This window comes from Phyllopteryx taeniolatus, chromosome 5 (assembly GCF_024500385.1).
Source record: "Phyllopteryx taeniolatus isolate TA_2022b chromosome 5, UOR_Ptae_1.2, whole genome shotgun sequence".
Taxonomy (NCBI): domain Eukaryota; kingdom Metazoa; phylum Chordata; class Actinopteri; order Syngnathiformes; family Syngnathidae; genus Phyllopteryx; species Phyllopteryx taeniolatus.
In genome coordinates, this window is record NC_084506.1 from 30,499,732 (window position 1) to 30,523,882 (window position 24,151).

Consider the following 24,151-nt stretch of genomic DNA (forward strand, 5'->3'; position numbering starts at 1 on the left):
TCACCACTCCTGCATTTAAGATGCAAATGTTGGCTCTCCGTTACTGCTCAAAGGGGTTTTCCCATTCAATGTTAACATCTAGACCTGGACTTTTATGCAGTAGATAAATTAATGCGATAGTAGGCAACACATCCATGGACATAGTAAACAGCTTTGCTCACATTCATTTTCAGTTTTATTCCATGTATCTGGGTTCTAATCTGGTGGAAGACTATTACAGTGAAATCCTCCCAGATCAAAAAAGATCAGTTCAGGGACTATTTAACAGATTGTTGAAAAAGTTATATTTTGAGGCCATTGTGTGTGGAATGCAAACAAGGACTCTAAAAGGAATTATGTAACTGAAAGACCCCCAAAACAGAGCAGAAAATAAACAAATCTTCTAAATTTGACACATAACAGCAAAGAGTCTTGTTAACAAGGCAGCCAATGAATGAATGGATGAAAATATCGCAAAGAATGTGAAATCAAGCTTCAAAATGGTCAAGGATTGAGACATTCTTTCAGCTTCCAGATGCTGCGGACGTGTCGTTGAGAGCTCCGACACTCCAACGTCCCCGCTGTCAGCAAAGACGTGCGTTGACGTCCGGCTCCGCTGCCTGTATACAAAGTGCATACAGAACATTTTCTGCCAGGGGGTAAGGAACAGCATTTAGAAATAAATTGATTTTTTTACAAAACACTGAGCGTTTTCAAAGCCTCTTTGTTAGGAGAGTCCTTCAGAAGTTTCATCATAAAGACTGTATCATTGTAAAAAATGGCTAAAGGAAGGTAATTGCTGACTATATTTACATTTGTGAAGATACATTTTTGATTAAAAGGTTGAAGATGAAGAATGCATCTTCATTTTCTCGTTTTCTGAAAAAGTAAAAAAAAAAAAAAGACATTTTCCCATTTTAGACTCAAGTTCTTGTGTAGATTTCAGATGACGAAGTTGCGGAAGTCCTTCCAGATGATGTCGCCACTGCCTCCCAACACAACGTGCCACACGCGAGACACGTCGCCAAACACAAAAACACGTTACATTCCAGGGAAGATGTTTTTTTTCGAGTTGTGGATATAGTTTCATGGCCAACTGCCCACTATACTGGTTGAACTGGGTTTATGAACGAGGAAGTTCCAATTCTGCCAAATGGCCTCTGCATGCGTGGAATAAGGGGGCTTGCCACATCTTCATCTGATCCTCGTGACACCACGAGGACACTTTTTAGCCTCACCCACAAAATTCTGGAAAACTTAGAAGGTGAAAAAGAGTTTTAAGCCATATCTCAACAGAGGTTTTCAGAACTTCAAATATATTGAATGTATTTAGAAACAAAACACGGATTTACGTTTTGGGTTTCTTTAAAGGTAGAGTATGCAGTTTTCAAACTGCTAGCAAGATTTGAATGTAGCCTCACTTCAATTCCCACTTTCAACCCCTCGTGTCTCTGCTACTGTATGTAAATCCCTAACTGCATTGACATAAATGACTGGCGAATCACAATTTAATCTTTATTCCTTGCACTATTTTGAAATAAAGACCGGAAAAAGTGGTTGCCAAAACATTTCCTTTTAGTTTAAAATGGCTTACTTTAACGAGGATCCCTCGCTGCATCGTGGCCGTGGTCTGTTTTAAGCCGGTGCTGTAAAATGTGTAAATTCGTACTGGCTGGCAACGTCTGCTTCTACTAAGCCAGCTAATTAGCTTAGTTGCTAGTTAGCGGTAGCTGGCTACCTCTCATCCATCATCTGCCACGATGTGTTGAATATCTTGCATTAACTTTGCCCAATTCATCTGCCGCGGTCGCAGTTTGCCACGAACATCCGTACAGCTCCACCTCATCAATCTCCTCGTTCCACGGAGATTGTCGTCTCAGGGGAGATGTTTCCGTCATCCATCGGATTGGCTCCAGTCGCTACTGTACAACTGCCCATGTGCAGTCAGTCAAAATGGCGACGGAGGAAAACAAAGGAAGTTATGCAGGACTAAAATACTGTACATACATTGTTTCGTTTTCACTCGAATGTGAAAATTAGGATTCAGGATTCGCTTTTTTTCTTCAAACGAACTCGTGAGTGTAAATATATATACATACACACACACACACACACACATTTTGGAAATAGTGTGTGTGTACTGTGTTCCATAGCATTGCATAGGGACGTTATGTCAGCTATGTACCAATATGGCACCCTCTGCTGTCCCTGTCCAGAGTTGCTTCTTCGGGTCACACCTTCTTTCTCTGATTGGTTGTTTTTCCTCGAATGCAGTGGATTCTTAAAAATAATTCCGGAAGTTCAAGATGTTTTTTTTTTTTTTTCACAGATCATTTCATAGATGTACTCTGGTCTGATTGCCAGTTTTAACAAATGTGACAAAAAGTGATTTTTGGGAAACTTGCAAGCTCCCCTTTGGAGTTATTTCAGAGATTTTACACACATATATCTGGACTTGTTTCTATTGGAGTAGAGTATCCGTGTGAGTACTTCGCGCTTGTATTTCTTTGCACATGCGCACCATGAGTGGGTGACGTCACAGCGTCGGGAAGCAGCGTTGACTGAGCTTCCTGCTATCACAAGTGACCGGTCGGTTGCAGCTCGGCTGTCCTGCATCATGTTCAGAGCCGCCGTCCGCCTGTCTTTCTCCGGTGTTCGGAGTTTGACCCGTACGAAACCGGCTTGCAAAGGTACTTATCAACATCAGTCGTCTGGCGCGGTTGCTTTAGGAGCTGAAGAAGTTGTTGTTACTGATAGCGGACACATCACGGTAGCCTCGCGGCTCCTGTGCTAACTAACATTAGCGACTGTTACAGTCGGTTACAGACACTCTAATTACACCTACCTGTGTTTCGCGTGAAGATGGCAGACTCAAAGTAATAAGAGCCATGTCAAATGTGACTTTGGGGCGTTTTGGCCTGTTAACGCCCCGCTGGTGAGCTTGGCTCAGTGTGTGTCCTTGCCGTGACCCAGTTGAAAGGCTCGTATATGTGTGTGTGGGGCCTAGTGGTAATGCCGCTAATGCTAATACCTCAAGTCACCTTCCCCCCCAACTTGAACAACACTTAAGTGTTTTTATGACGCTTACGTGTGCATTCCTCGCACATATTTAATTATTGCGCGATGAAGTAAAACTAAAAAAAATATAAAAAAAAAAAAAAAAAAAAAACTGGCTATTTTAAATGGTCTGCACCTTAACTATACATTTCCATTTATGTAATTGGCATGCTTTATAAGGAGCTCATCATTGATCCTGTTGTATTTTTTTAGACTAGACAGCATTTTTCCTATGTCCACTTTACTGGTTGTCTGTACCCTTGACTGTGGACAGTGTGCCCTTCAGTATAAACCCATTGCCACTGCAAGTTTAGTGCAGGGGTGTCAAACTAATTTCGGGGTACATTTTGGTACGGTTTCCCCGCAAAGGGCCGTTATGACTATACCATATAAATGTTTCATTGCCTGATCGTAGTATTATATATCCATCCATCCAGTTTCTGTACCACTTATCCTCACTAGGGTTGCGGGTGTGCTGGAGCCAATCCCAGCTATCTTTGCGTGAAAGGCGGGGTACACCCTGAACTGGTCGCCAGCCAATCGCAGGGCACATATAAACAAACAACACTTCACATTCACACCTATGGGCAATTTAGTCTTCTATCAACCTACCAGTACTAGAGGTAGTATTTTTTATATACTACACATATATATATATATATATATATTTATTTATTTTTATATTCAACAAAATGATGGCTAACTAGTTTTCAAATCAGAAATCAAGGATAATAGTTTACTCAAATACTGTTCAAGTTACTCTAAAAAAAATTTACTGTAAAAGGGGGTTTGGTAATAAAGAAAACAATGCTTGCAATATCTCTGTGTTATTTATGAAATGAAATTTTGGTACATATTTTAGCAAGAATCATGGACGTTGACGCAAATTATTTGCGTATATGATCGCCAGCACTTGCTGAGATTGTGAGATTTTTGCACTCACATTTGCGCCGTAACAACCACGCGGAACATTTTCATCTTTGTCAAAACTTTGAATGAACACTAACGTAAACGTAGATAACGTTAATTCAAACTCACCCGATAAGAATCTGTACCCTGAGACGTCATTGCCCTATATCAAATAAGAGGTCCGTCGGCGTTCTTTTCGTCGTTCGTCAGTCACTTTGAATTTTTGCAATCAGATTTGTGCTGACACAAACATGAATTTGCGTCTTCATTCAAACAACAACAACAAACAGAGCTTCCAAAATTAGCAGTAACAATTACTAGTACTTAAAATGCACAAGCGGATGCATAAGTAGCCATGTGACTCCTTTGAAATTGGTACCTGATTGGCCGACTGTCGCATCCCAAAACGCTGAGTATTGTATAGTTCATACAAACAAGAAGACGCTGCTCATGGATTACGTGCACGTTTGGCTGATGCTGTTGTGCGGGCCGATGTCATGTTGACTTCAAATTGGTTCCGCGGGCCAGATGAAATTGCTGCCCGGGCCGGAAGCTTGACATGTCTGCTTTAGTGTGTTAAATGGAGGTTTTGTGTCATTGTCAGGTCTGTTGGCCTCAAGGTGCTATTCACATGGGAAACAGGAGACAGATGAGGAGTTTGATGCGCGCTGGGTCACCTATTTCAACAAGCAAGACATCGATGCGTGGGAGCTGAGAAAAGGTAAACTAATCGGCAGATATGACATCATATCAGCCTAGGTACATTCACATTAAAGCAGCTTTGAGTATTGTTTTTGCCACAAGGTTTATGTGCACGGGTGGTTAGCACATCTGCCTCACAGTTCTGAGGTTGCGGGTTTGAATTCAGGCTCCGGCCTTCTTTTATGTACAGGTATGTGCTAAAAAAAATTGAATATCGAGGGAAAGTCCATTTATTTCAATAATTTGTTTCAAAAAGTGAAACTTGTATGTTATATTAGTTCACCACACACAGTGAACTATTTCAAGCTTTGTTTCAACTTTGATGACTATGGCAGAAAGACAAAAAAAAAATTAACATCCAGTATTTCACAAAATTAAAATATCATGACAAAGTTCAACATTGTAGGCTCCCTGTGTCCCAATCTTGTCAGCTAATTAACACAGTTTTTCCTCAGCCTTTAAATGGTATCAGTCCAGTCTGCCCAAGTAGGCTACAGAATCATGGGGAAGACTGCTGGCTTGACAGTTGTGCAGAAAACCATCATTGACACCCTCCATAAGGAAAAAAGGTCTCAAAAAGAAGACTGGATGCTCACAGAGCGCTGTATCAAAGTAGGTTAACAGATTGTTAAGAGGAAGGGGAAAATGTGGCCGGAAAAGGTGCACAAGTGACAGGGATGAACGTAGTCTTGAGGATTGTCAACCAACGGAGATTCAAAAATCTGGGGGAGCTTCATAAGGAGTGGACTGAGGCTGGTGTCAGTCCATCAAGAACCACCACATACAGATGTCTGCATGCCATGGGCTACAGCTGTCATGCAGTGGCAAGCCACTCCTGAACCAAAAACAACATCAGAAGCGTCTGTGCTGGGCTAAGGAGAAAAGGTACTGGACGGTTGTCCAGTGGTCCCAAGACCTCTTTTCAGAAGAAAGTTAATTTTGCATTTCATTTGGAAATAAAGGTCCCAGAGTGTGGAGGAAATGTTTAATGTACAAACACCATCCAGTCTACGAGTGGAAACGTCCTGCTAACCAACTAGTCCACCGTGCTGCCAGGAAATATGATATTTATTTAAGTGTGTGTCATTGTGTATTTAAGGGATGAACACATTGATCGGTTACGATCTGGTACCTGAGCCAAAGATTCTCGAGGCGGCACTGCGAGCTTGTCGGAGGTTAAACGACTTGGCCAGTGCAATCCGAATTCTGGAAGCTGTCAAGGTGACAGGATACACTGCAGTGACTTTCTTGTGTTTTGTTTATTGATTATTAAGTGGGTCCTGGCGGTTTCTTCCTCAGGATAAAGCTGGCCCACACAAAGAGATCTACCCATACCTTCTTCAAGAACTCAGGCCAACATTAGACGAGCTTGGAATCTCTACACCGGAAGAGCTCGGCATCGACAAAGTCTAAGTGAGTTATCCGCTCTTCCCTCACTCTTTCATTTGATGTCAGTCAACAGCAATGCGGTTTGTGTTTCTTCTAGATCAAGTGGTGGTGGATGTCCTCAGAACGCAGAATCTGTGTACCTCCATGTTTGCCTCATCTGTCTGATATTTAATTTTTCCTTTATTGAGTTCTTTTGCTTGTAAAATATTGACGAACCTAATAAAGGAAGATGTATCTGTAACGTGTGTTACAAGTACTTCAGAATACTGTTTTTAAAAGAAAAAGAAGTTCTTCTGGACACAATAGACTCATTACAAGTTGATTTATGAGAGGCTACACTTGTTTGGATGTGCTTTCGTGAGGTTCGTTTGTTGCCACCAGAGGCCAGCATTTTCACTTTATTAAAAAGCCATTCTATTGCATTTGTAAGTGTTTTCATTTCAGGGACATTGTTCAATGCTGATCAAATAAACATGTTCAAATGGCATATCGGTTTCACATTATAATTGGTCAAACACGTGAATGAAAGCATCTAAACACTAATGCCACCAATTGATGTGATGAATTGTTGGTAGTTAATGGTGAGTTATGTGAATATTTAATATTGTTAAAGAAATAAAATTGAATGAATATTCCCTGTCAACAGCCAGCGTTCATTTTGTTGTTGTAAGATTGAAGTCTAACCCGGTCATAACATCCACAACATAAGTTTTTAACACCAACCGCATCTGGTATACCTGCATTAATCTTACCCAACCAGGGGATATATCTGCAGTTTTGTGTTTAAGCCCACCTTGCTCCACGATCTCTTCTCATTGGCTGGCTTTGTAGATGCACCACTGACCACAGTAGCTGTTAATTATCAGAATTTTTGTATTTGTTTTTATTGATGGAATTGAGCTATTCGACAGTTGATTATAAAAAGTCTACAGTTGTTTCAAAATGCTTATTTTTTTTTTGTTATAAAAAAATTAGACCAAGGTAAATTATATCAAAACTTTTGTCTACTATTCATTTAAATGAGAAAAAGGACTTTTAGAGAGTGGTAGTAAAAATAAGGTTGCATATGTGTGCACACCCTCGTAACTGAATGTGGCTGTGTTCAGAATTGACCGATCACATTCAAACGTTAAATGGGTGTCAGCATGCACCTGCCACAATTTAAAGTGCCTCTAATTAACCCAAAATAAATTTCAGCTATTATAGTAGGCTTTTCATGACATTTTGTAAGTCCCAAAAACATACATGCTAGGTTAATTGACTTTTAATTGCCCGTAGGTGTGATGTGAGAGTGAATGGTTGTTTGTTTATGTGTGCCCTGCGATTGGCTGGCGACCGGTTCAGGGTGTACCCCGCCTCTCGCCCCGAGTCAGCTGGGATAGGCTCCAGCAAGCCCGCGACCCGCGTGAGGATAAGCGTACCGGAAGATGAATGAATGAATGAATGAATCTTACAGCACAAGGCATGGGCCGCAGAGAGCTTCCACAGCATCAGAGGGATCTCGTTGTTCAAAGGTGTCAGTCAGGAGAAGGGTCCAAAAGAATTTCCAAGGCATTAATGATATCATGGAACACAGTCATAATCAGTAAGTATTGTTACTTGAGAATAATATGACTCACGTAAAAGTAAAAAGCAGTCATTCAAATATTTACGTAAGAGTAAGAAAGTACTCATTGAAAAAAAAAAACTACTCAAGTAAAGAGTAACTTGTGAGTAAATTAAGATATATTATTATTATTATTTTTTTTAAATCAGAGCATGAACATCAAATAAAATAAAAATAATATATGGGAGTCGACACACACCTGCCACCATTTCGATTTTTAACGGCCCAAAAACCGACAACACATGCATTGGGCCCTACAGAAACATGATTTGCTTTATTCTCTTAAATGACTTCATGAAGAAGCTGCTTTGCTGACGAGACTTTAGCGATTGTATGTGCGTGTGCGACACCGTAGGATAGGGCTAATGTTGCCAAAACAACAATAGAAACATCCGCAACTTACCGCAAGGTGTTTTCTCTAGTTAGAAGTGGGCTGAAATATCCAAGTTTGGCCAGTCACCATTTAAGAGCTGCATGACAAAGCTGTTGTATTTTTGACGTCTGTAAAGTAAACGCACACGTTTCCCCCAAAATGAGTCGTTTTGATTGGCTCACGAAGGTGCGCGGTCATGTGACTGCTTTGTGTCGTTTGATTGGTGAATTGGAGTCAAATGACATTCGTGTTCACGTTTGATTGGTGCAACGGGCGACCGATGCGGAAGTCGAAGATGGAGTCTAAAAATAGAAGCACGCACGCAAGAATTGATAAATAAAAGTAGCGAACGGCATGTAGATCATTGTAAAGGACTAGTAAAAGTATTGATCCTTCTTCACATAAATACTCAAGTAATCTGATCTGATTGGTTAAACAAAATCCAATTGGGGGCCAGTACTACATGTGCTATATGCCTTGGGCAACGCACAGGGCCTGAAATTTGATTGGACAAAAAAAATGAAAATAAAATTAAATAACACAAAAAAACTGAAAATGTGGCTAGTTAACACCTATAGCTGCCAACACTAAAAGACAAGTATGTTATGTTGTCTTTTTGTTATGATCAAAAAAATTATGGTTTTATTCTCTCTTAATAGTATAGTTTGATTATGTATCCTGTATTATATTGTCTTGTAGATGTATTTTACTTCTTTTTTACATCATGGCCAGGGGACTACAGATGAAAACTAGCCTTCTGGCTAATTCTGGCTTTTTTAACCATGTGTACTTCATGTGTTTTATGAAATTGCATTGTCCCCTTTCAAAAATAAACTGAACTGAACATGCACAGCCAGGAGGAAAACTACGATATGAAAAGAATATACCATTGTGAATAAATTAATACAATTTCATGGAACATATATTAAAATTTAGGTCGTGAATAGGTTAGAGTAGAGAAAGCCTTTTTTGGCCCTGATGCTTCAGTCATAGTTGCAGACAATATTCTTGTAAAAGTACAAAATACCCCATGGCAGATTTTGTTTTAAGCCTTAACACCTTTATTTGCTGTCGGCCAGTCTGCAAGGAAATCTACTTTTAGGAGCAGTGGGCGGACCTCACTCATTCAGTCATTCATTCATTCATTCATTTACGCAAGTTGTAAAACAAAAACAACAAAAAAAAAAACCCACCTCACGGTCCACGGTGTTTGTAGTTCCCATGCGCAGTGACCACGCAGCTTGTTCGTGACCCCACCTCTTGCTCCACCTCCTGCTCCACCTCCACCTCTTCTGCAGCACACTGCTTGTTCTCTCCTAAAAGAAGAAGATCCCCAGCAGCAAGCGGGTCACTTTGGTCCCGAGCCACCGTTCTCGTGCGATGCGATTCGTTCGCGCGGGGTCCAGTCAGAAGAAGGAACAAGTCTATCGGAGATGATGGATTACTCCAAGGGGCAAATGGTGAGTGTCGACGACCGCTCGGTTCGAGGCTCCCCCACCAGTGTTTGCCTACCCCGACGAAGCGCCGCAGGCCACATATCTGCTCGCTTACCTCACTTCGAGTTAGTCGCATGTAATCACGTCACCGGCAGCGTCACACGGCGCTTGGTTGAACGTTGAATCTTTTACACGCTGCCTTTGATTCGATGGCTTTATTTAACCGAACATTGGGAAAGACATTGCCTACCACTTGAGCGCCAAAAAAAAAAAAAAAAAATGTCGTTTCGAAAGTTTCCTGTCTCATCTATCTGATATTGTTTGAGCCTCTAATAAACCCCTGGTGAAAACGACGTTAAAAATAATGTCTAATTCCATTGCTGGATAAATCTGTGTGTGTTGGAGCTTTATTATTATTATTATTTTATTTTTTTTGACCGAACTATACAAACATTTACTATCTCACAATCCTCTTTCTGGAAACGGTTCACCTTAAAATGAGTGAAACCGTATTAAATGAATGAGCATAAAAATGAGCCACTAGAGCTTGTGTTAGAACACCCTACATGATTTGTACTTAAACAAAAAAAAAAATAATAACAAAAAAATCTTTGATCGTCGGGGGAAAAAAATCACTGTTAAATGGCATTTTGGCTAGCTCATTTCAGAAAATGGTGCAAAACAAGATTCCTCACTTTCAAATATGTTATTTCTTTCCAATCTGTTGTTGCTTCACCATTTTTCAAAATGTTGGTTAAAGTGACAAAATATTAAACAAAGCAATATTTCTTTTGTTTCAACAAGAGTGTGAAAAGTAGGACTGCAACTAATGCTCATTTTAAAACTGTCTCTAGTTTTGTCAATGATCAATTGGATAAAAATACTTTGTTTAACACCCCTTTTATTAAAAAAAAAAAAAAAAAAAAGTATTATTTCAAAATGAACAAACATAAATTGATTTTGGTCCGTAACATGTCAGAAAATAGGCAAAAATGTTGATCGTTGTTTTCCAAAGTAAAAGCAGCTGTTTGCAAATCAGTCTGTTGGACTACACAGATCTTGGAATTTGACTGTTGAGAGCATTTGAACGATTTTATGTTCAACAATGTATGTAAACAATTTGTTGATTTATAAAAATAGTTGTCGATTCATTTAATAATCGATTAGTTGTTGATTAATTGTTGCAGCTCTAGTGAAAAGTAAATGAGAAATTAATATTGGTAATAGGTCTGATAACTGCTAATTTACACATTTTTACATATCAGCTACAGTATCTATCTATTAGACAAGAGTTCCCTTTTAATTTGCTCTATAATGAGGGAAAACCTATTTATATTTAATGGCAATCATGTCAAATTGAAGCTGTGCTGTTGTGTATGTCTCAGTCTAGTTTATCTGAGGAGGGCAGCTCCACAAGGAGCCCCCAGTCCAGCCCTGCCGGCCTGAAGCTGGAAGCGTTGATGGAGCACCTCCAGCGACAGCAAGAAGCCAAACAGGACATGAACCTCCAGGAGAAACACCTTCTACAAGCTCAGCTCCTCTTTTCTCAACATGCTGCTGCTGCTGCTGCTGCGGCTGCAGCGGCGGCTGCGAGGGCCCAGCCGGGTTCCAGGCCCGACCTGTTCGCCAAAGCGGATGGATTCAGTCAGCACCTTTTGAACAGAGTTAATGCCGGGGAAGAGGAGGAGGAGGAGGAGGATGGTGAGGATGATGATGATGATGATGATGATGACTCTGAGGAGGAGGAGGAGGAGGAGGACGCGGAGGAGAGCGGGCCTCATCAGCAGGCCAAAAAGCCTCAACTGCAGCTGGTTCCGGGCCTCCCATCCAACCCTTACCCCGGGCTACAATCGGCAGCCAGCAAGTCGTCTCCTCCTCCTCCTGTAGCCATAAAACAGGAGAAGGAGGTGCCGTCTCCCGTCGGCCCGCCTTCCTTCACGTCGGCCAACGGCTTTGCCGACTGGGCCTACGATGAGCCTCTAAAACAAGTAAGCGTCCTCCGCGTTTAGGTGAACATCTGTAAGCCCCATTCCGCGAGCCCTTTGCTTTTCGTCGCTGAAAGAAGGAACGCGACTTTGGCAAAATGCCCAGATTGTAATAGTTCTCAATTGCAATTCACAGCAGAGAGCTTCTACTTCACTTATATCATGCATGCTTGATAAAACGCCACCAGCCTGGCTAATTCCTCTTGGCTGTGGTCCAAGCCAGCCGGCTCAGTGGAGCCTGACTAACATGTAACTCCGAAGCGATGTGTCTATTCACTGATAAGGGCTCAACACTGCTTTGGTAACCGGTTGATGCCGTTTTGTAATTGTTCCTTCCCATTTCTCCCTTGCTTTGACTTTTGAGTGTAGACTTTATGAGCACTGTATGGCGGCAGGTGACTCACTTTCCAACAACCAGCAATTCGGCAGAGACAATTATTCCAAAAAGAGGCTAAAAGTCAGCAATTGTCGTTTTTTGAGGGAAGCCTGGAACAGATTTATGGCGTTTCCATTCATTTCGATGGGGAAAATATGATTTGCGATATGAGTGTTTTGCGTTACAATGTTGGTCAAGGTACCTCTGTATAATGAAATAATGATGAACTTATCTCAGTTTATTCATAAATGTACTTACTCCGTGTGCAATGTGGGCCTGTTTAGTTAAACGCAAGGATGTTGTGTGAATGGCAACGGGTGGATACACACGAGGTTAATTTGACCTCCTGCCATCCCGTGGAAGAACATTGAATCGTTCTCCCTGTCACGCTACATCACTCGCATAGATAAATGGGGAAAAAAAGATACATTATTTGTTGTAAATAAATATTAGCCTACTTAACTGCGCAACCGCTAGTGTGCCACGGCGTAGTAGTTGGGAATCACTGCCGTAGATTCCTGTTCTGTATGTCTTCCAATGTGTGTCGTTTTCTTGTTAACAGAAGCCAATCTAACGAGTCCTCTTCTCCCTTGCACAGGCCCCCACGTCAATACAATATATTGTGATGAATGGAGCCTGCAGCCTGAGGTGCTGCAGGGCTGATGCCTCACAGCATGCAAGTGTCAAGTTTACTTACAGCAGTTTCACTGGAGCAGAAGTGTTCACTCGGGGATTTGGTGCACTCTTCATTTCTCAAGCATATTTCTGTTTAATTTGATTTCCACTGGCAACCCTGCCTTTTATTGTTTTGAGTTAAAAAAAAAAAAAAAAATCTTTATTCAGGGCCACATCCTTAAACAACTCGTTGCTAAGATAGCTGCAGCTCAGGGGCTAGCCCTGCATAATTTAGTTGTCTCCTAGCAACACTAAATGGCACTGTAATTCACATGCAAGTAATCAATACATAATGGCCGCTGCAATGAGAACATAAGTCCTTTCTTCAGCACGGCACTCGGGCTGTGTTGAAACCACCACTCTCTGTTTAAAGTAAGGCATAATGGCGTGCTTTTTTTTCTTCTTCCCAAAATGCATTGTGAGATTGTGCAATGTTTTTGGGGACGTTGAATTCTCCCCTTTGCTCGAAGAGCCAGGACCCATTCGAAGTCATGTCAAACTGTGATTTTTTCACAAGCTCTTTCTCTATATGTGAGGTGTGGGCTGTCGCCTGCAAGTGAAAATGCTCCGATGTCGATTTCGCTTTTGGATCTGGTCCCTTGGTCATCGCACCTTGTTACACCGGATTTCCATGAAGCTTTGATTCTTTCTAGAAATGCTGCGTCCATTGGTTAAAACGAGTCCCCGGAAGCAAACGTGACATACAGTAATAATGGTTGCCCATTTTCCCTTCATTTTAGTCTTATTAGCCCTTTCAGTCATTATTTAAAGAAGCATCTTTGGCCATACAGTAGAAGATGACCCACGCGAGACGGCCAATGTGCACCCTTTGTGTGTGGTCTCACTTCAGTGGCGCTTTGCGAGGGGGGCTAAAGAGCCCCCATTTGCTCAGCAAGGGGCTAGATAAATGATCTTGACTTGTATGGGGGATTAAAGGCAGAATAATTTGATTTGGATTACAATCTTAGCCCCCGCTGTTCCACTGAAGAGCTATATTTTCACTTTTGGGCTGTTGAGTGATTTTAGAATGAAGCCCTTTGAAATCAGTTAAAAACATGGGCGGTGGTGGTAGGTGAAGCCGTAAATACTACAATATCAAGAATGCATTTTAAGGAGCGAATCGAGTCCCCCCAAAAATGTTTTAATGGAACAAAAGAAACCTTTTGCTGACCTACATACGGAGTACTATCAGCATTCCCAGGGTTGGATGTGTGAAAGCTCTGTGAGCAATTAACTGCCAGCTCTTTTGTTAATAGAGCCGCAGTAGGTCTCACTTGCTCATCAATAAGGGGGGGAAGGGTTTTATTTCCATTTGATGGTGAAAGGACTGGGATGTTTATCTACCTTCGCGTCAATAGGGTTTCTGCGTGGGGGAGTAGAAGGCCCTTTATTAGAAATTCTAAGCCAAGCTATTACATGTGTCAAAAGCTACCCCAGGGTGAGGTTGTGTGAGAGCAGGCTGCAGACAATCATTTAGTTGAAGCTACCTAGGAAGGCATTTAGTAAATAATGCCTCATAGACTTTTTTTTTTTGGGGGGGGGGGGGGGGGCGTTTGCTTGGGGGCGCTTTGAAGTCCCGGTAATAAAACACGAAACTGTTGTTCGCTTCATTACTCGACCGTTTAAGACAAAAATGCCGACTTTTGAAAAACGATTGTCAGTGTGGCGGTCCATCTCAATTGCAAGTCTTCATTCACAAGACTGCTACTCCCAGGAGACAAACCGTTGTTGGAAACTAGTGGCCTAGCACGCGTACTACGGCGGTTTTAGTGGGTCCGTGTAAGCGAGGATTGTCTGAACAATATGCTTATCCAAAGATGTCAGTTTTTTTTCTCGGGCCGTTGTCGTGTAAATGTACCCTTAGTTGAAGCAACTGTGGAAGAATTTACTAAATAATTCCCCGTAGAGTCTAAAAAGGCTAATGTGTGAGCGGTGTTTCTACTGTAAACAAAAGGAGAGTTGTAGTTGATGTTGTTTTGGTTCGCATGTATTTTATAGCTGAGAGGGCGAAATGTTGTTATGGGACCACTCCTTCAACCATGGTTTTGGTTGTGAAGCAAAAACAACGGAGATGTTACTATCACAATCAGAGCAGTAACCAAAACATTCCATTATTTTGATTAAGCACAAGTGTGATAAATGGACAAGGCGATCCTGTCCGGTACAAGCACACGTCGTGTTGTCTAAAACACACCCTTGTTTTAGTACAAAACACCAAATTGAACTGAATCGTGAGCCGCATATGATGACAAGCCGACCAGTAACAGTTGTGGTGTCAACAATGACGTCAAACGGTGACTTTTCGACATAAGAGTGCACTATTATACACACGGCACACATTGTCTTCGCTTATCGCTCTCATATTCCTATCATCTTGAGGCTGTGCGCGTGTGTCTGCGGTACAATAACATCTCAGCAGGCTTCTCCACGCAGTTGTACACGCACACATTTTAACCTTTAACTGTCACATTTAGGAGGAGCCCATGGAGCAATAACATGTCACATTGAACTACCGCATGACAATGGAGCCTTCCCCCTCATCGCCCTCTCACTGGCCACAGCTCTGAGCAAACTCTCCCCCTTTAAGTGATGTATTATGTATAAACAGTAGAGCAATACAGGCGCCCTTTCTGTTGGGGCAGTAAGGGGGGTAAGTAAGGGTGGGTGATAATCGGTGAAATGTATAAGCGGAACCATGCTGTTTTGACACATTTCTGCAAATGATACTGTATGCTGGGGAGGAAGCATCAGCACCCCACACTCGTATACATACCTAACCTCGCTCTTTTCATAGACGTGGTCCAAACTGTCCCCCTCTCTTCTCGTACACGTAGAGAGCGCCCATCTGGGCCGAGGAGAATGAAGGAGGAAGAGGAAGAGCAGAACCATCCAGGGACTTTGCAAAGGTTAAGTCGATTCAACGGTGGCCTTCGTTCTCATTTTGGCAAGAAATGATGCTCATGACCCTTTTCTTCTGCGTTGTAGCTTTACGAACTAGACGGCGACCCCCAGCGCAAGGAATTTCTCGACGATCTTTTCGTCTTCATGCAAAAGCGAGGTTGGATTCTCAGTTCTTGTTTTGTTTGTTTGTTTGTTTTTATTTTATAGCGCACATTTTTGACTACACAGTGGTTTTCGTGTTTGGTGCCCTGGTAACTTTTAAACTGCTTAGAATTCTGCTAGAAATGAAACTATAACTTTTATAGCAAAATGTCCTCTTTTAGTAGTTGGCAACACTGAGGGCTATTATTTGTTGACTTGAATTAATGTGTAACTAAATCCTTAACTCCACTTCGCAGTGAAAATGTAACAATATAGGGCAAAAGGTGTAGTTTAATATTAAGTCATAAGAAATGTCTCAATGCTAACTAAAATGTCAACATCCAGTCTAGCTTTATGTGTATATTTTATGTGACTGTACACCAGCTTGAAGTTGTTTTCAAGGCTTCAATTAGTTGTTTAAAACAAGTAAAGGCATATTTTCCAACATAAATCACATCATCTTGGATTATTGTATTGTGGAATGCATTTATTTCACGGGTTATCCTAATACTAAAAATAAAAGCTTAATATTAAAGATGTTCGATACCACTTTTTTCCACTCTTGGGTACTTTCTGATACCAAGTACCGATACCACTAGTACGTTTTATACTTACAATTTCAATTAACACAATGACAGATAATAGGGAAGAAATACCTTCTTTCTTTCTTTTCTTTTTTTCCCCTGACGTACACGATGATTCACCAATGTGTTAAACCACCACAGCATAGTGCCAACTAGTGACATGGAGGACTTAATGTCAGATTTTTGAATATTTTTTTTGTAGCCTTCACGAGTACACGATACCTCGAACGTCGGCTGGCATCGGCCCGATTTCTACTCCTGTATCGGTACTCACTCATCCCTACGTAATATACTGTATTACTGTACAGTATATTTGTCCTGCAGTTCAAGCCTATCGTGTTTCACTGATTTCGTAGAACCAAGTCATAGTCGGCCCGCTGAAGAGGTCACACTCAGGCCGACCGTGCATGCGTTCATGCTTAGCCCAAACTAATCTTATTTCTACCACTTGTATTTAGCCCTCTTCATTAAATGGCTTTACTACAGAGGCTCAGGCTCTGCGGAGTTAGCTGTCAACCTTGTGATTGGCAGCCACTGCTGCTCTCCCACCCCCACCCCCACCCCCATGCTGTAATCAAATCAATTCTGAAACAAAGCTGTTGCTGTGGAAATACCCCCTCCCCCACCCATCTGAAATAAGCCTCATTAGAAGAGCGCGTCCACGTAGATTGCACAAGCTGAGCCTTTTTTTACCTGACATTAATCTCAGACCTTAAGGTGAGCAAGTCGGAGGGCATCCATGTTGACCTTCTTCTCTTTTAATAGCCGGTCTCTCCTATTTGTGCAAATCACTCATGGCTGCAATTAGAAGAAATTGGTGTCAATGGATTTGTTGTTTTGATTCCTGCAGGGACGCCTGTGAATCGTATCCCCATTATGGCCAAACAGGTGCTCGACCTGTACAAACTGTATAAGCTTGTGACAGACAAGGGAGGCCTGGTGGAAGTCATCAACAAGAAGATTTGGAGGGAGATCACCAGAGGTCTCAACCTCCCCACGTCCATAACCAGTGCAGCTTTCACTCTCCGCACGCAGTACGTGTCTAAACTATCACAGCGGACAATATCTAGGTTTATTATTACCCTAAGAGTCTCAGAACCATTCCGATGGTACACTTGCTTGCGATAAGGCACACAGTGTCCCTTCCATGTCTTATCGGCCCCAGTTTATCTAATGACAACGCAAATCATTTATTATTCTCAGAATGGGGACATTTATATGTTACAGCAGCAAAGAGCACTAGAAACTCAATACAAGCGCTCAGGTCTGTTGAACAAACAAAACAAATGCAATTTTTTGCACTAACAACACAAGCTAACATTTATTAACTAGCATGAAACAAAAATTCTGAAGGAAAGAATGTAATTCTCGTGGTTCGCCTTGTATGTTGGCAAAATCACATCACGAATTGCCATCATTTTAAAGTTATTTAAAACGTCTCCGAAGTGCAATATGTGCTCACTAAAACTGCCCAAGTAAATTCAGTAGTTTTCTGCAGTGCATTACATATGCAGTTGCAGGTCTTAGTGGGGCACTGGTCCAGATTTCTTACTGCTTTTACTCAGCGGTGGGGACTAAAGCGCTACATTTACTCCACTATATTTACTAACGTAACTATTCAATTATGGGATAAATTGCACTTATTTTTTTTAAGAGGCGGTACCTTTCCTTCATTCCGCTTGCTACTTTTATTTTTGGTATTAATCTACTGTATTATTGCTTGTGCGATCTATATGATTGGGTTTGCCAGAGAGACTTCTGCCTTGGGCGCTGTCACATGACTCTACTTCATCACTCCAGTGGAACTGCTAGTCACGTTTTATTCCATTTGACTAATCAAACAGAGCCAGGCGGCCGCATGACCACACACAAAGTTTCTGTGGCTTTACTTAGAACGCAAGTCTTCAAAGTGACTAGTTTTCATAAAACCTGATTTTATAAAAAAAAAAAAAAAAAAAAAAAAAAAAAAAGAGAGAGAGAGAGAAAAGAACTGCTAGTGCTGTTTCATGGGTGTAAACAAAGTTAATTTATGACCATTTCTTGTGGAAGTGTTTGTCTTAATTTATGTACTTTTATGAAGATTACATTTATTAGTGTTTCAGTTAAAGGGAGATATTTGGGCAATATCAGAATTTTGGTATTTGATTGAAAAAGAAGCAGATGTTCCTCACCATTTACTGAATACTTATTATTTGGAGGACTACTTTTTACTTTTAGCTGAGACATTCTAAAGTAACAATAGTCTTACTTGAGTACAATTTGTGGCTACTCTACTAACCTCTGTTTTTACTGCTATTGATTTGAATCGCCACATGCAGCCATCCGTTTTCTGTGTCGCGTCCTCATTCGGGTCTTGGGTGAAGTGCAGCCTATCCCCTCTGATTTTGGGCAAGAGGTGGGGTACACCCTGGACTGGTCGCCAGTCAATCACAGGTTACAAAAAGAAAAACACAATCATGCAATTTTGTCTTCGACCCGGTATATGCGGTATAAGCCCTACAGCAAGAAATAAAAATCAAAAAGGCTGCTTAGCGTTTTGTTTAAAAAAAAAAAAAAAAAAAGAAGAAGAAAAAAGGAACCTGCTGACTTTAAATGTGAATTCTTTAGGTATATGAAGTACCTGTACCCTTTTGAGTGCGAAAAGAAGGGTCTGAGTTCTCCAGGGGAGCTGCAGGCAGCCATAGACAGTAACCGCAGAGAAGGTCGGCGTCCCAGCTACACCAACAGCCTGTACCGCTACTCGCCCTCTCCAAACTCCGCTCCACACAATCTCCTCTCCTCACCAACGATGCAGACCCCCACCTCTGGATACAACACTTCCAGTCAGTCAATCAGCCCAAATGTAAAGAAAAATCCAGGTATGATATGTCATCTTTTTTTTTGGTTTTTGTTTTGCTCAATTCATTATCACGGTTGTTTTGAATGGGCATTCTTCACAATGCTTTAGAGGAGGCCTCAAGTCTGGTGATACCCAGCCGGCTGCCCATGGCACTGGCACTGGGGCAGCAGCAGCAACAACAACAACAGCATTATCAGCAGCAGCAATTGGCCCAAGCTGCCACTCTGGAGCATCTCCGAGAGAGGCTGGAGCGCGGAGCAGGGGGCGCTGTTGCCGACGGCCCGGAGAAAAAAATGATGCGTCTGGCGGAGGAGCAGCAGCGCCTCGTGCAACAGGCGCTCCAACAAAACCTCCTGGCAATGGCATCGCACTTCAACCCTCTGAACCTCAAGCTCAACAATGGTCACGGTGAGTGCTCCTCGTCATTATCATAAATGGAGCACGTAGGAGGCGGCGATTTAATGGAAATGTTTGTTGTTTTCCCACAGAGAGCAAACAGGATTTGTCCCTGAGTATCTCGACTAATGGCGCTGCCAGTATTAGTGTGTCTGTGGAGGTCAATGGCACCATGTACTCGGGTAAGTTGTTACAGCCATGCCTTGGCACTGATGGAGTTGAACTCTTGGTCATTCTGTACAGCAAGGGTCATTGCCATCACTTTACTGCTAATTTCAACCAATCTTTTACAGTGGTGCCTTGACCTATGAGTTTAAATGGTTTTGTGACCCCTCTCGTAAATCAAAAGATCTCAAATCATATTTCTCCCAGTGAAATTAATGGAAATGCCAATAATCCATTCCAGCACCACAGAAATGGCTAATATTTATTAAGAAAAGTAGCACTCTATAGTATTGTACTACTAAAAAAAACACACAGTAATATCTTGATTAAATAGAATGTAAAGAATTAAACAGTTTGTGCATAATGATTAATAATGTCTTCAATGCCCATTGACATTGTGCTCCTTCTGATATGGCTTTTCCACCAGGCGCTAGTACACTGCAGACATACATAATACACGAAGAAGAGTTTCACAACTCCGTAAGCTCCAACAACAGTAGTAGTTTTTTCGCACAGGATAAAAATAATACCGTTGGTGTCGGAAGGAATCCTCGGGTTTCCAAAACCATCACTTTTGAGGAAAACCCAAAAATAAAATGTTTGAAGAGAGCAAGCCATTTTCAACACTGAAGATGGGGTGATAATTTGTAAAAGAAAAAAAAAAACTACTAGGGCACTGACCAATAGTCTCTATTTGCAAGAAAGAAAAAAAAAAAAAAAAGAGTAAATTTCTACACAGGAGGTTTCTACTTGACATTGGCGATATGCTTGTATCTGATCGGTATATTATCTGTGTGTTGTTGCTTAAAGGCTTATACTGCAACATCGAAGCTGGTTTTGTTAGACCATCTGCTCTGTTTCTGTACGATGGCTGGGAAGTGCAAAACAATATAACAAATTGTGAGATACTTTTACATTTCAGAAAACAAATGAACATAACACAAAACAAATGTACATTACAGAAAACACGGCTCCATTCATTTCACCGTACATTCTGGTCACAAACTTTGCTTTTTCATCCACAGGCACTTTACACATTACGAATATAGTTTAGTATTGATGTGAAACAACATTTGATGCTAATACATACTATTTATACAGTATGGCTTGAGCTGAGGCGACGCGGAGGCACGGCTCAGAATCAGAATCATCTTTATTTGCCAAGTATGTCCAAAAAACACACAAGGAATTTGTCTCCGGTAGTTGGAGCCGCTCTAGTACGACAACAGACAGTCAATTGACAGAGAACACTTTTGAGTCATAAAGACATTGACAAAAACAGTCACTGAGCAATAAAGGGTTGCTAGTTATCTGGTAATGCCGGTACAAATTATTATTATTATTTTTTTTTACAATTGTGCAAAAAGATGCAGAGTCCTCTAGCACTTGGAGTAGTTCGAATGACTAGTATAGCAATAGTCCGGTGCAACAACAGCATTATCAAAGGGCGCCGAGGCTTCAAGCGAGTAGTGCGATAATCTGGGACAGTGTCGATTGTGCAAATGTTGCAGATACTCCTCAGTCAGTGTGCAAATGGAGCAGATGCTACACTTGTAATTTGCGTCGGCTTTTGTTAATCTCTTTGTTTCATCTCCTGTTAATTTGTTTTCTTAAATGTAATTTTGTTAGTGCATTTGTTTTCTGAGATGTAAATTAATTTCAACTTTTGTTCATTTGTTTTCTGAACTGTAAATTTATTTTGACTGAATTTGTTTTCTGAAATCCAAATTAATTTCAACTTTTGTTCATTTGTTTTCTGAACTGTAAATTTATTTTGACTGAATTTGTTTTCTGAAATGCAAAAGTGTTTCACAATTTGTTCTATTGTTTTGCACTTCCCCACCACGGTCGTTTTGCCGCGTGTTAGCATTACGCTAGCAGGCTTTAATTAGATATGTGGTTTAGTTAAATAGACATGTAATTCTTTTTGTTTTCTGTTTAAACTTCAACTGGTAGTGTCAATTAACAGCTTGAAACAAGCACTTGGCCTCTTTTTTTAAATTTTTTTATTTTTTAAAAGAATTGTTTGATATATGCTGCTCATTGTGAAGTTTGCTGGCACCATTTATTTATCGCTCGCAACTCAAGACAAAAAAAACCATACTGTAAGTAAGGTCACTCTTAAGTCGAGGTACCGCTGAATAAAGCTTTTAGAAAGAGGTACAACATTTAGTTTTAAACATCGACATCATGAAACAAACATGTCTGAAGAGGGAGAGATACAGTGGGCGTAATGATCGTTATTTGATCCCCTGCTGAATTTGTAACTTAGCTCAAGGACAAAGAAATTAATACATTTTGTAGTTTATACTCTGATTTGTTCCAAACGCGTGAGGTCAAGTTTTGATGCCAAGTAGCTGGACAAGTTCCAGGACACAAACGCAATGACATAGCCATAATGTCATCCCATTGCTGGATGATCGCAGCACTTGCCTCCTGTGCTGCTCGCAGCCACTAGGAGGCATGTCGGCATGGATATCTCAGGATTGCCATAATATTCTGGACTCTTACCAACCAGTATTAATTTGCAGTTGTCTTTGTCAACAGGAACACTGTTTGCTCAGAAGTCCGGCGCTCCAGTGGTATCGCAGGCTGTAACTCCAGCAGGAACGAGCGGTTTCAGTGCCTTCTCCTCTCACAGCCCCTCATCTTCATCCTCCAACTCATCAAAGGGACCAAATTAAAGCTCACATTTTTTTTTTTTTTTTTTTGTTTTTTTTAAGCTCCATTCTTACCAACACCATACATTATAGTAGCTCTCTTGTCAGGGAAGAACTGTTTGAAATATTAGGTCTAATTTCTTGTTTGTTCAGTCCGTCAGCACTGGATGCTTTTCATGTAACGTTTGCTGTTAGTTTGCGTTAATATTGTCAAACGTGGTGGCCTCAGACAGCTTCTAATTGTAACTTGTTAATCTTAGTTCCTGGTGTAAGCTTGTTTTGAATCGTAGTGATGTTGACATGTTTAAGTGTCTTTAGTGCTGAGAGAGAGAGCGAATCATTGCTGTTTTTGCGACATCTTACAGTAGAGCTAGTTTATAATCCTGTTCTGTTGCCAAAGTGAATGAAGACCAAAAAAAGCCTTAGCTCAGTGTCCTAGTTCTGTTTTGTGAGCCTTCGATATGATTTAACCCTACCGACGGCTGGTTACTGCGAGTAGAGTTTTCATGGCAGTCTTCAGGGAGATTTGTACACACACTTTCAAGGTACCGCGGGACCTTTTTATTTAGAGGGATTTTTTTAGGCACATTTACTGGTTGGAGTTTTTATTTGTATTTTCTTTTCTTTATTTAATTACTGTAGTTCTGCCTTGAACATATCTGCTGGGAGTGGTTCGTGTAGAACAGATGCCATACTTACCTCATTTGAAAATTTCTGAAACTCGGGAATGTCCACTGGACCCATAACTGTGCTGTGATGTATTTTTTGTATGGGCGACGAATGTATCATTACTGACCTCGCGTTGGACTGAACCATTGCTACCTCAATGCTTGAGAGAAATATGCAATTGTTAAAGCAGCAAGAGCTGATGTAGCCATCTGCTGACATGTACTGTAAGTGGACAATCAAGTAAAATTGCAAACAAAATGTTACTGAGAACTTGAAGTGTAAACACCAAGGCCTTGTTTTGCTCTTTGACAACATATTTGTTGGACGTACGGTCATGTGGAATAAAATAATCGTGTGCTGTCCGGTGGTTCCCTTTACCCTGCCTAACAAGACAAATTGAGAGGTAGACATTTTACTTTGAGCATTTTTCCCTCTCTTCCACTCAAAGTCCCAAAAGGCCCAATTATCAGATGTCTCTAAAGTATTCTACCATTAGCAGTTATCCTGTGGCAATTAAATCTATACATTTTAAAGGCTGCCTAACCCAGCAGTGAGAAGGTAGCTGGGGTCAAAGTACAAATTATGTAAACCCTTTCAGTGCTCAGACAATTTGTAACCAATCACTCACAAACTTCAGTGTAATATCGTCCCATTTCACAATAACAGTCCAACGGGATGCATTTTAAAGGATAACCCGGCCGAGGTAACTGAGTTCAAGGTTTAAATCAATACACATTTTATTTCTCTTTTCCAAAACAAGATCCTTCCTCACGATAACCAATCTAGTAAGGTAGTGCGGGAAGTTGGCTTCAAAGGTTGTACTGGTGCATGTTTAAAACGGTTAATAATAATTTTTAAAAAATACTTCTAGTCCTTACAGCTAATACAACAGCAGTAATTTCGAGATACACTATTTCTTGTTGAAACTATTATTTCTAATACTTTTTAAATCATTTCTGTGTTTATTCTCCAAGCAGGTACATTTGAAACAGTTTTTTAAATTGGTGACAGGAGCTGGCCTGCTGTGTATTTTTTTTTTTTCTTCAATCCGTGTCATCCAATAAAAAATTAAATACAGTGGCGCTTTTGAGATAAGAGTGAATGGACTTTCAAGTTTTTTTGAGATACGAGCCATTGGCAGGCTGATATTTATTTTAGGTTTTTTTTTTTTTTTTCCGCTTTGACTTGCGAGCAAAAACTTTAGATACAAGCACTGTATGGTATCTCAACACAGTTCTCAACAAGTAGCAGTTTTTTCAGATCGTGAACGAGTCTTCACCAAAGAAGCTTCAAACTGTTTATTGTCCTT

The 24,151-nt window shown here is 40.9% G+C and overlaps 2 protein-coding genes and 1 long non-coding RNA gene across 5 annotated transcripts; 2 read left to right on the plus strand and 1 right to left on the minus strand.

Annotated features, from left to right (window-relative positions):
* Window positions 1-37: 37 nt before the first annotated feature.
* On the minus strand, window positions 38-9,347 carry LOC133478585 (uncharacterized). Of its 3 annotated transcripts, none has more exons than XR_009788714.1 (3): window positions 9,209-9,347; window positions 1,574-1,909; window positions 38-1,235 (listed from the first exon to the last, which is right to left on the minus strand). It is a non-coding gene; the product is annotated as an uncharacterized LOC133478585 (long non-coding RNA). The 3 variants fall into 3 exon arrangements; XR_009788712.1 differs by lacking the exon at window positions 9,209-9,347 and adding an exon at window positions 2,825-3,077 and having other exon boundaries at window positions 39-1,235; XR_009788713.1 differs by lacking the exon at window positions 9,209-9,347 and adding an exon at window positions 2,825-3,077 and having other exon boundaries at window positions 43-599.
* Window positions 2,512-6,458, plus strand: LOC133478584 (cytochrome c oxidase subunit 5A, mitochondrial). Its single transcript, XM_061774798.1, has 5 exons — window positions 2,512-2,669; window positions 4,550-4,666; window positions 5,747-5,868; window positions 5,947-6,060; window positions 6,134-6,458. The coding sequence occupies exons 1-4, from the start codon at window positions 2,597-2,599 to the stop codon at window positions 6,058-6,060; spliced, it is 426 nt and encodes a 141-aa protein (XP_061630782.1). The 5' UTR covers window positions 2,512-2,596; the 3' UTR covers window positions 6,134-6,458.
* Window positions 9,299-23,204, plus strand: LOC133478583 (AT-rich interactive domain-containing protein 3B-like). The gene is made up of 9 exons (XM_061774796.1): window positions 9,299-9,475; window positions 10,837-11,439; window positions 15,322-15,393; window positions 15,473-15,545; window positions 16,964-17,147; window positions 18,721-18,971; window positions 19,061-19,360; window positions 19,441-19,530; window positions 22,061-23,204. Exons 1-9 carry the CDS (start codon window positions 9,449-9,451, stop codon window positions 22,195-22,197), a joined length of 1,737 nt encoding a protein of 578 aa, XP_061630780.1. The 5' UTR covers window positions 9,299-9,448; the 3' UTR covers window positions 22,198-23,204.
* The last annotated feature ends 947 nt before the right edge of the window (window positions 23,205-24,151 follow it).